The sequence below is a fragment of the Peromyscus leucopus genome, unplaced genomic scaffold (assembly GCF_004664715.2).
Source record: "Peromyscus leucopus breed LL Stock unplaced genomic scaffold, UCI_PerLeu_2.1 scaffold_384, whole genome shotgun sequence".
In the NCBI taxonomy this organism is placed as follows: Eukaryota; Metazoa; Chordata; class Mammalia; order Rodentia; family Cricetidae; genus Peromyscus; species Peromyscus leucopus.
Genome location: NW_023505271.1, coordinates 12673 through 24773, shown reverse-complemented (window position 1 = coordinate 24773; position 12101 = coordinate 12673). Strand labels below are relative to the sequence as shown.

At 45.4% G+C, this 12101-nt stretch overlaps 1 protein-coding gene across 1 annotated transcript; it reads left to right on the top strand.

Moving 5' to 3' along the window:
- The first annotated feature begins 5398 nt into the window (after positions 1-5398).
- On the top strand, positions 5399-11255 carry LOC114697852 (delta and Notch-like epidermal growth factor-related receptor). The gene is made up of 3 exons (XM_037201926.1): positions 5399-5755; positions 8405-8499; positions 10648-11255. Exons 1-3 carry the CDS (start codon positions 5414-5416, stop codon positions 10862-10864), a joined length of 654 nt encoding a protein of 217 aa, XP_037057821.1. The 5' UTR covers positions 5399-5413; the 3' UTR covers positions 10865-11255.
- Positions 11256-12101: the final 846 nt, after the last annotated feature.

Here is a 12101-nt window from a genome sequence, read left to right as displayed (position 1 = left end):
TTGCAGACATCTCTTCCTAAGCAGGCTGGAGGCAAAGTTGACATGAGTCCTGGGTTGATAAGATTGTGATTTTTTAGAAGGAGGTTTTTTTTATTGTGTTGTTTGTTTTGTGTGTTTTAGCACATATGGGTGCCTCTGATGCAACAGAAATGCAGGTACTGGAGTAGTGTTCTAAGTTTCTGAGTTAATAACGGTATCTTGGATGACTTGAAAGAAGAGACGCATTCTGTTCAAGGGTGGAATGTCTCTGACACTATGTAGTGGGGTACTGTCCCTGAGGATGTGATAATGAACAGAAACAAGGGACAGAGGTTTGGCCAGGTTTTGAAGAAAGCTTCAAGCTTCATTCAGTTCTTGTTATATCTGAACTGAGCAGGACTTAAGGACACATGGGGAAATCAACCTGTTGACCAGACTTAATTGAGATCCTGAGAGATTTCTAGAGATTTCAAGAGATGGCTTTCAAAGATCTCATGTTCTGATGGGAAGATGTGAAGAAATGACCAGCCACACTAGTGGAAGCCCATGAACTGTAGACTAGTGGCTGTGGAGCCCCTATGGGACTGACTAGGCCCTCTGGATACGGAAGATGGTTGTTTGGCTTGAACTGTTTGGGAGGTACCCAGGCAGGGGCATCGGGATCCATCCCTGTGCATGGGCAGGCTTTTGGGAATCCAGTGCCAGTGGTGTGATGCCTTGCACAGCCTTGGTGCAGTGGGAAGGGCTTGGACCTGCCTAGGCTTAGTGTGCCAGGTTCTGCTGACTCCCCTTGGGAGACCTTGATTTGGGGATGTGAGGATGGGGTGGCTTGGGAGAGAAGGCTGGGGGGTGGAGGAGGAGGACGTGGGATCTGTGGGTGGTATGTAGAGTGAGTAGAAAATTTCTTAATTAAGAAAAGTGAAAAAAAAAAAGACCTCATGTTCTAGAAATATGAGGAAGAAGCAGCAGTTAGCCATGTCAGAGCTCATTTTTAGTGGCTTGCTGTCATAGTCATGAGTTTGAATTCTACTTTCAGTGTCCTTTTAGCCTACTTATAAATGTGGCTCAGGCAAGAATCAGGAAGCCAATGAAGAACTAAGGGGAAATGCCAACTGCCCAGGGTGATCTTGGAATCATTTCTGAGTGGATTGAGAGTTCCTAATACAGAAACAGAGAAATATCAAGGCACAGAGCTGTGTGTTTTAGTAAGATGTGTACTTCTTGGTTCAGCAAAGTGAGTGGCTGAGTGTTCCTGGTACCAAATTATGGGTTTGCTCTCCTTTACTTCTAGTGGGAAGCACTTGGGGACTTGGTGTTAGAATATAGTTGAGACCTTTACTGAAGGAAGAAGGAAGACTCCCTTTTCAAGACAAAAATGCTGTGACAGTTGGTCCCCAGCCTTGTTCAACTGCCTCTCCCCATGGGGATGACAGCTGTATTCAAAGCCATTCCGATGGCAGCACAGACAGTACTAGGAAGCGAATGGAGCAAACCCTCCCTCTTCCTGTCCTTCTGGGATGTTGGGATGAAGGACCTAGGACACTTCCTTCCCTTGTCCAAGGTCACCACACATGAGAGTAGAATCCAGACTTTCTTTGACACTTAATCTTCCTCATCCTTCCATAGCTCCAAACTCTGGGAGCTAGAGCCATGTTTGCTGGGGTCCCATCTGAGCTGGAAGGTATAGACTGTACTTTCTGACTATTTCTGAATTGCATGATCCTTCCCGTCCCATCTCCTCAGCTGGCCTCTGAGGTTGGAGATGTGCTTAATTTTCTAAGTGGAGAGCTGTATCCTCTCCAGCAAAGCCCTTTGCCCTGCTCCTGCCTTCTCAGGCAGTGGCTGCACACTATGCTAGCTCACCCTGCTGCCTGGGTCCAGGATGGTACAGACTCTCTGCTTTTATAGTAGATTGAATGGCATTCAGCACCCCCACAAATGTGCCCATGGGATTACTTAAGGCTACATTTACACACCATGCACCTCAAAGCAGCTTCTTTACTCAGTGCCCCTCACTCAGTCTCTCTGCAGCTGCTGGGTGCCAGGCATTGGGGCTGGGGACATTCAAGTGAACGAAAGGTCAGGCTTACATTATAATAAAGGAAGACAGAAAGTAAATAAACTGTTTTTTAAATATGTTAGAAGATGCCAGATATTTTGGGGAAAATAAAGGAGGAGAGGGGGGGTCACTGTGACAAGGGGTGGAGACTGCCCTATTAATGAGGATGCTTGGGGACATCCGTATCAGAAGATAGTAACTGAACAGAGATTTACAGGAAGCTCAGAGCAGCCACAAGAATCAAGGTTTTCTGTGCTGAGGACTAACCAGTTATAAAGGATATGAGGCAGGGGAGTGCCTGGGGGGCTGCAGAAACCACAATCAGGAGATAATGGAGGGGAGGGGTAGATAAAGAAGCCCAAGAGCTGGAGGCAGGATGGGAAGAGTCCTTGAAGACTGCGGCTTCTATACTGAATCAGTCACTTGTTAGCATCAACAAACATCAATTGTAAGATAACAAATGTGCCATCTTAGAGACAAGGTGGCCATACACAATGGATGGCAGGTGGGACTTGTTCTCCCTACAAGGTTACTAGGCGTGAACTCCGCAGGGCAGATTTGATAGTTATTTGTGCTTTTAGCATTGATTTCTAGACATGGTACAGTTCCAGTCACACAGCAAGCCCCAGTCAATATCCATTGAGTGGTCCTCTTCCTGCGCCTTTTTTCTAAACATGCATTTGAGGGCTGGGGAGTTGGCTCAGTGGGAGAAGTACTTGCCATGCCAGCAAAATAATCTGAGTTTGAATCCCAACCCCTCAACCTATACCAGGTGGCTTGTGCCTGTGACCCTAGCACGAGAGGCCACAAATGGATGGATCACTGGAGATTTCTGGCCAGCTAGTTCAGCCAAAGCTCGGGGGATCAGTGGAAGAGCTTGTCTCAAAGCCTAAAATGAAGAGTAATGAAAGAAGATACTTGACATTGACCTTTGGCTTCTGCACACATGTTCGTACACATGCACTCATGTGCATGTACATGAACATGTACAAACACACACCACACAGATGCACAAAAATAACACACTTGAGGTGGTATTCATGATCTGAGTTTAATTCCTGTTAATTTTTGCTGTCTGAAGAAATGGAACAGTTACCCTTTGCTTGACCAAAGGGAGTTTGGGGCATGATAATTTAATGTCATATCTGTGGAAATGAATTACAGGACTCTTGGCTGGGCTGTAGGTGTGGCATTGTGCTGGTGTTGGTTAGTGGTGGCTCTTTTTCCTCCTCAACCTTTCACATCCCATCAATGACACAGGTTCATGGTTGTAGGTTGTAAGGATGAGACAGCTACCCTGCAGTGTTCTTCTGGAGCTCTGTGTGGTCATGTGAGGGTGTGGTGGGCATCACACCCAGTGGCCTCGTGCCATAGGAAGGGTGGGTACATTTGCCTAAAGGTTCTTTGGAGGCTGCTGACTGAGGAGTGCCTGATGTCTCTGTGAGGAGCCTGGTCCCTCTGAGAGTGAGATGTCTCAGCAGCTTGTGGTAATGATAGAGAAGAGGGCCCAGAGTCTCTCGTCCCCAGAATGGCAGTCCTCACCTCAGTGACAACAGTTCTGTCAGCTGCTTGATAGCAGCTTCTGGAATTAATTTCTGTATCGATCCCTTCTGATTTAAATATTTTTTGTGCATGTATCCAATCTTTCCTTTGTGACGAGGTCATCCTTGGATGATTTAAAAGTTGATTTCAGAAACATGGCTGTAATTGTCCCCTTTTTCTAGCTAATTAAATTCTTCATTCCTCCTGTCAACTAATTCTTGAGGTGACATTCATTCCACTGGGCCGTCCTAAAAATAAACTAGAAATGAGCCAACATGGTAACAAAACATGCAGCCCCTCCCCCATCACATGCTGTCCAAATAGCAATCAACCCATTCACTTTATTTCTCTCAACATTTTAAAAAAGCCTTGCTATCTCTCTTGATGTGCTAGAAATAGAGTGGTAAGTAGGGCACTTGAAAGGTCCTCATTCACAGAGGGAAAGGGATTCTTTTAGATTTCATAGTGAGGGAAGTCTTCACCTAGGGAGCCATTGCGGAGTCTGAGGAAGAGACACCAGGTTGTGGACCAGCACGAGCCATGTCCCAAGCTTCTTAGAGCCCCCAAGAGACCTGTAATCCACACAGAAGATACAAGGAAGAGTGGGAGGGGCAAACTCCGAAGGGAGGAAAAAACCAAGAGGAGGGCTGCGCCTTCTTGAATGATGTGTGGGTTTTACTTGTGCTTATAGAATATAAATATTTAAAATTATTGACTATTTTGATAACCTCTTCAGAGGCTAACCCTCGGCGCTTAGAGATTCTGAGCAGGAACCGCTGAGTGATAATGCAGTACTAATGAGGTAGTTTTGGAGCTTCACTTCATTCAGTCCCTAATCCTCTTCCATCCCTGAAGGAGTCTATTGGAAATTGTCTGATGAGCATAATTAGCATAAGGAGCGCCATTTTTACCTCCTGAATTCTGGCCACACATACTTGTATGAACACATTTGAGCAAGAGAACTGAGAGTCCTCTTTCTATTCCATTGAGTCTATAGTGTATTCTATTCTGCAATCAGCTCTGAGAAGTTGGGGTTTAGCAGTTGTGACTGAATTTCCTTTATCACTGGGACAAATTGTCACAGAATAGTATAGAACATGAGCCCCAACTCTGGTACCAACTCTAGAGGAGCAGGCAGTCTTTGGGTTACTGTTCTGTAGTGTGTGTAGTGTGTTCCCAAGTACCAACAAATGCCCTTCAGAGGTCAGCAGTGAAGGACAGATCAACATGGACACAATGAAGAGACAGAACTGTCTCTTCATCCTTCCATCTATTGAACCCAGTTTCTCTGGGATGACCCTGCAGAGTATGGGGCCAAACATTTCACAAAACTCAGCTGATGCTCCCACAACTCTCTCTTCCAGCCAGAGACTATCCTAGGAATAGACAGCTCTGGAAAGCATTAATTGAATAACACTATCTTAAAGATCTGCTTGAAAGATCAGGTAGGAAGTTGTGAGATATAGGCAAGCCAGAAATTGGACAATCATTTCTCATTCAGAAATCTTACAAAGGTTTAGGATGTGAAAAAGATTCCAATTTAGATCCACGAAGACATTTGTCATCACTGGCAGCTGACGGCAAAATCCTGTATAAGGAGTCTTATTTTAAATTTTTTGTCTAAAAACAATCTACTCAATGATGTGTTTCTGAAATCTGTGTGGTTTAGGATGTATGTCGGGTTGGAGTAGGCTGTTCTTTATCATCTTTCTCTTGATGAGCTTTTGCAAAGGAGTATGTGCTCACAAGCAATAGTGTTAAGAGCTGTAACCCAGGGAGCTAATTTCCTATCAGCAGCACCACATTCCTTGTGAGGGAATAATTGACCCATTTATGGTCTCCTTTCAGTTTGTTACAGATCCTTGTGTCAGCAACCCTTGTCACCATGGTAACTGCAGCAGCAGCAGCAGCAGCAGCAGCAGCAGCAGCAGCAGCAACGACAGCTACCTCTGCATTTGCAATGATGGTTATGAAAGTCTCAACTGTGAACAGCCACTTCCCAGTGTTCCATCCTCTGGCTGGACAGAGTCCATGGTACCCAGACAACTTCAGCCTGTCCCTGCCACCGAGGAGCCTGACATAATCCTGCCCCGCTCTCAGGCAACCATGACATTGCCAACCTGGCAGCCAAAAACAGGGCAGAAAGTTGTAGAAATGAAATGGGATCAAGTAGAGGTAAGAATATTGTATGGCATGTATTTTTTACTGGAGAAACCAGAAATGTCAAAACAATTCCAGTGGTTTTAATATAAGCAATAAAAGGAGAAGGCCTTTAAGCTAGTCACTGAACAAACGATGTATGCAACCTTACATCCATGTTTACTTGTGTACATGACTTTTTAGCACTGGGTATTGAACCCAGAACTTTACAGATGCCAGGCAAGTATTCTAGCACTGATCCACCCCACAGCCTTTCCTTATTTTAGACAAGGTCGGGGTTGCTAAGGCTGACCTCCAACTTGCTATGCTGTCCAGGTGGGCATGTGACCCCCCCCCAAAAAAAAAAGAACTCAATAAAAAATAAATTGAATTATTTCCTGGAATGATCATTTCTGTGCATTAATTTTGGAATTAGGGACATAGTTCAATGTGGGGTTCACACAAGGCTGCATATCATAGGCCCACACACTGTTGACCCAATTACCATGAATTCATGAGTGCTGTGGTCCTTTCATGTCTCAGAAGACACTATTTCACTCTGGTCCTCTCCAGTCACTGGCTCTTACAGTCTTTTTGCCCCCTCTTCTGTGGAGGTCTTAAGACAAAGTTCAGTCTGGCCTGGAACTCACTAGAGGGTCTAGACTAGATTTAGACTTGTGTGGTCTTCCTCAGCCTCCCAAGTGCTGGGATTGCAGGCTTACACCATCACATCTTGCAATTAACTTAAAAAATGTTGTTTTTAGCATATAGTAATTGTATAATATTGAGTTTTTGATAGTATTTTCATATATCTACATAATGTATTTTGCTCATATTCGCCCCCATTACTCTCTCTTGGCCCCTCCTGTAATCCCCCTCACTATCCCAAATATCCCCATCTACTTTCAGTCATTTTTGTATGTGACCCGGGCTTTCATCATGGTTGCCTACAAGAGGATGGTGAGATATTGTTTATCAGAGCATAAACCATACCATACCAGTGGTCACCCCACTGAAGAAAGTGACCCTCCCACTCCCTTCCATCATTAATTGTGTGTAAATCTTCAGGTGGGTAGGACCCCATGAGCCCCTCCCAGCCCTTGACAGGATGATGGTGGGCCTGGTCCTGTGCAGATCTCTGGCAGGCAATCACAGCTACTGTGAGTTCAAGTGCAGCAGCTGTGTGACACCTGAAGATCAGCGGACCCTTTGCGCCGGGCTCCTACATTTGTTCCGCCCCTTCTACTTCAGTGTTCCCTGGGCGTTTTTTAGAGGGGGTGGGGAAATAGATGATTTATATTTGATCCAGCATCCAACAGTACTTATTCTCTTCACTTTGACCAATTTGGAGTCTCTACAGTTACTTTTGATCACCAATGTGAACTAGTAATACACAACAGTGTAACTTAAAAGTGTAGGCTGGAAAGGTGGCTCTGCAGTCAAGAATGCTTGCTGCTCTTCCAGAGGACCTGAGTTCAATTCCTGTCACCTAATAAAAAAGCTCACAACTGCCTGTTACTTCAGCTCCAGGGGTCCTAACTCCCCTCTTCTGGTCTCTTCAGGCACTATACTTACACACACACACACACACACACACACACACACACACACACACACACACACTAAAATAATGAAGTCTGGCTGGAGAGATGGCTCAGCAGTTAAGAACTCTTGAATGCTCTTCCAGAGGTCCTGAGTTCAATTCCCAGCAACCACATGGTGGTTCACAACCATCTATAATGGGATCAGATTCCTTCTTCTGTGTACATGAAGATAGTGTACTCATATACATAAAATACAAGAATAAATAAATCTAAAAAAAGTCTTTCTTTACAAATATAGATATAAGCTGGGTGTAACTCCTGCACTTAGAAGGTTGAGGCTTGAAGATCATATTTTCTGGCCGGCCGGGACTATGTAGTAAGACTCTTGAAAACAAAACAAAACAAAACTAAAACAAAACTAACCAAAGCAAAGCAAAGCAAAGCAAAGCAAAACAAAACAAACAAAACAAAACAAAACAAAACAAAACAAAACAAAAACAAAACAAGAACAACAACAAAAAACCCACCAAACCCCAAAATTCTAGTTGGGAATGCAGCTTGGTGGTAGAGCACTTGTCTCTGTTCCACCCTGGATCAGTTCCTGGCACTGTGGTGTAGGGAAAGAGTGTAGGAAAGAGAAGGGCCACTTCCTCACCCCACTGTCAGCAGGCAGGGCTCCTAGGCTCCTGACACCCTCGGTACAGAGCCCCCTTCCCGGGAAAGGCCTTTGCAGGGATGGATGCTGCTGCTTCTAGGCAATAAGGTTCCTGCGGGTCCTTAGCCAGTCCTTCTGCCTCTGTCCTTTAATCGTTTAGTGCCTTTAGGATGAGCACAGAGCAGGAGCGGTGGCTAACTGTCAAAGGAAGAGGGCAGCAGGCGACATCCTGTGTCTCCGCCGAAGCATCTGTTTATCTGTTAACACCCTGCCCATTTGCAGCCCACTCTCTGCAAGGCTGCATGTTGTAAAATCAAACAGCGGTGCTTTCCTTTTCCTTTGAGTCTCCAAGGTTCCAATTGTCCCCTTCATGGTCAGGTGACTGTCATCACTGAGCCAAACAAAAGGGACACAGCTCTAGATTTGACTTTATGTTGTTATCTCCTATTATGGTTCCCCTAGGGTAATGGGTTTTTTCTCTTCCAGGTGGTCCCTGATGTTGCCTGCGGGAATGCCAGTTCCAACAACTCTGCAGGTGGCCGCCTCGTGTCCTTTGAAGTGCCACAGAACACCTCTGTAAAGTAAGAATTTTCTTGGTTCAAACCTGTTAAAGTCAATACTGTGCACAGTGTGCTGGGGATGTCTACGATACATTTGGTGTGTCGATGGCCAATCCTGTGGGAATCCTGATGAATCCCATGTAGGAACCTGGCCCATGCCACTCAGAAAACAAGAGTGAGGAGGATCGTGGTGGGAGGTCTGGTCAGCTGCACAGGCGCAGTGGGAAATAGGATCAGTCAAGTTAGAGCTACAGAAGAAACCCAGAAGCCTTAGGAAAGATTTGGAGCCTCTCACCTCATCTCCAAGATGGCTTTGCTTCCAAAAGTTTTAATAGATCATTAAATTCAATTGTGTAATTTACTCTAAATTAAAAAAAAATCTATGCTTCACAACTTTCTCTTTCAAAGCAAGCAGCGTAGGGAAAGCGTTGGGTCCTAAACTTAAGCTGTCCAGTGGCCGACTGCCCATTGTCCCTGGGAGATGGAAGAGAGACAAAGGAAAGCAGCTGTGGCTGAGCAGCATCCTGATGTGTATGGGTGATTTACATAGACGCAGGGAGGCTGGCATCTGCCCAGGGGCACACAGCTGGAGTCGAAGCCAGCCTGAGTGTTCCAGACACACTGACTGATGAGTCTGTCCTTCTTCGTTGCCATTAATTGTCACCCTTCCTACTCTAGCCACTACCCTCAGTACCCCCTAGGGACTTTAGAAGACAGGATACATATGGCTTTGTCCAGCTAGTTCTGTGCATCGGCTCTCTCCATTGTGTGCATTGGCTCACTATCTTTGCCTGCCTGGTGTTTCCAACAATGAGCTCCCTGACAATGTCTACAGAAGGGACTTCTCTAAACTGACCCTGCACATTCCCACCTCCCCTGGGAACCCAAGCAGTGAGGTCACTCTGACAGAGAAGAGCCTAGATAGGCACGGAAGGTCTTAGAGGAATGCTCCCATAGGCAGTGGTGGAGTATGAGGTCGCTCCCAGCTCTACCAGCAGGGGGAACCCCATGTTAAGTGTTTCAAGTCAGGAGGTTGGGAGCTGGTTTGAGGTGAACACGGTTCATCACAGTTTTACTAAGTAGCTATGTGTCTGCTCTTGCAGTGACATCCTCCAGCTTTCTTGAGTTGGTCATGTTGTCCACCATCATACCCTTTCTCAGTAGTCCTGCTCTCATGCTCCTTCTCAACAAATCTGACATTCTCTGGACCTCTCTTGGGTGGCAGGAATGGACAGAAACCACAGTATAACCCAGGCTGAGCAAGATAGGAATGGCATGTGATCTGTGGGCACCCAAATTCATGTGGGGGTGTTACTAGTCCCTTATATAGTATTTTCACTTATTTGTGAATCCAGTCATTTACCAAGATGTCATTGAGCTCTGTGTCACAACTGGGGAGCTTGTGGTGGGGGAGAAGCTATGCGGGGTCTGCTGACTGAGGGAGGTAGGAACTGGGTCCTCCTCTAAAGTATAGGGAGAAAAAGCAACTGCTGGCATGGTATGCTGGCACCATAGGAAGGAGCCTGGGGTCTCATAGCAGGGGTGATGCATATAGCCTAGGGCATAATTCCCAAGGGGAGGGCGCATGAAGCTTGGTGGCCAGGCAAAAACCCGGGAAGAGATGTGGATTGTTTTTGGTTTTGGAGCACTGGGTGGCAGGGATGCAGACGCTGGAAGGGGAGCTGAGAGGGAGCTGACAGGAGTTCACTAGCTTGAGATGATTCACTATTCTCTGAATCTCATCCTGCAAACCTTGGGAAGATAGAAAGCCTGACACACGGCTTCCTGTGATAGCGTAGCTCAGAAGGATGGGTTGGATTGCAGTATGCATCTATGATCAATTTAAGCAGGATTCTTTTTACATTGATCTGTAAAAGAACTCAATCTGCCTGTATTATTCATTATCATTAGCAAACGATAGACTACTGACTAGCCACTTTGTGGTAGACTTTGAACAAGTGTGTGTGGGGGGGGGGTAGATATTTCCGATAAGTGTGGTTACTTGAGTGTGTACAAGGTGGGCGTTTGCTTATACAGCCACTCCTTTGCTCTCCTAACACTTTGTGTGGCTGTACAGGCCATCTGTATTTTCATCTCGGATCTGCTGAATTGGTTCTAAGATGAATTTTAGCAAGAGCGACTTGGCATTGATTCAGTTCTTGTTTTCAGAATTCGGCAGGATGCTACTGCTTCACTGATCTTGTTGTGGAAGGTCACAGCCACAGGCTTTCAACAGTGCTCCCTCATAGATGGACGAAGCGTGACACCCCTCCAGGCTCCAGGGGGGCTTGTCCTGCTAGAGGAGATGCTGGCCTTGGGACCAAATCACTTCATTGGTGAGTTATGGAAACCTTGTCAATCCCGCTCTGACTCAGCCCAAACTTAGTTTGGTGTTTAGAGATGGTGCATAGGAATTTTGTCTAGAGAATATGGTGGGAATTCTAGACAGCTACTGTTATGCTCTCCACTTCAAGAATGATTTGAATGATAACCAGAACATCCTTCTACACACCATTTCCAGTGTGACTATGTGGAAAGAGCACGGGTGCTGGAATTCAGGAACTATGCTCCGAGTACTGACTCAGAAGTAACAGTCTCTTCCTCCCCCATCCATTGCCCTCCCATGCATCACTTTTACTTAGTTGAACCTATCTATCTCTGTAATTTTTACCTTCTCCAAACTACCATATAGCCAGGAAGTTGTCCTCAAATTCCCCTGCCCTGGAGAGCAAATGATCTGGTTCAAAAGAGAAATCATCAGCCTTTCCCAGCCTTTCCCCAGGTCGGTGTTCTGACCATACACTCACTGCAGTTGGCTCCATCTGTCACTCAGAGTATTCCATCTCTGGAGTTGGAACTTGTGACTCTAGCTTGTTAATGTCATTGACTGAAGACACTGGGACTTCATAAGAGCTTATTCCATTTTGTAGTTTTAGTGTGGAGACACAAGTTCAAGTCAGAACTCACTCATCAGAGTCCAGTGTACCCAAGCCTCTTGCTCTGGCTGTTAGAACCTTCTTGGGTCCAACAGTCCCTCCCACAAAGATGGGATCAGGCCACAGTTGTCGCAGGAGGGGTTGGAGGGGTGACATAATGTCATGTATATGAAATTACAACATTACAAATGTTAGGGATTATTCCAGGGTGATTTCTTTACTTTTTTCTGAGATATACTATTCTATAAAATGAATGGAAAGTATGTGCTGAAGTTTATTCTCCAAGACGTGAGCTTGAAGCAGGGCATTATGATTGAAGACCAAAGGCCAAGAGGAAATGCGCAGCTTATTTAGTGTCTGCTGCAGTTTATTTTTCATTCATTTTCCTTTCATGAGAACATCCTTTCTCAAGCTTTGGCAATCCAGATATGGAGAACAGGGCTTTCACTGGATGGAGACAAGGTCCAGAGACACTTTGAGGAATGGAAATGGCTAGAAAAAGAGGAGAGGCATTGAATTTCAGATCAATACTTGACTATCAAATGTGTTCTAGATAAACAGAGCTTGGGTGTTGAAGTCCTTGTCAAGATGCCAATCTGAATTTTTATTCCCCAGGACATTCCAGGAACTGTTAGTTAATTCCGTATCTGTTGTGTAACAATTTATCTAAAAAGGAAGTACTTGGTG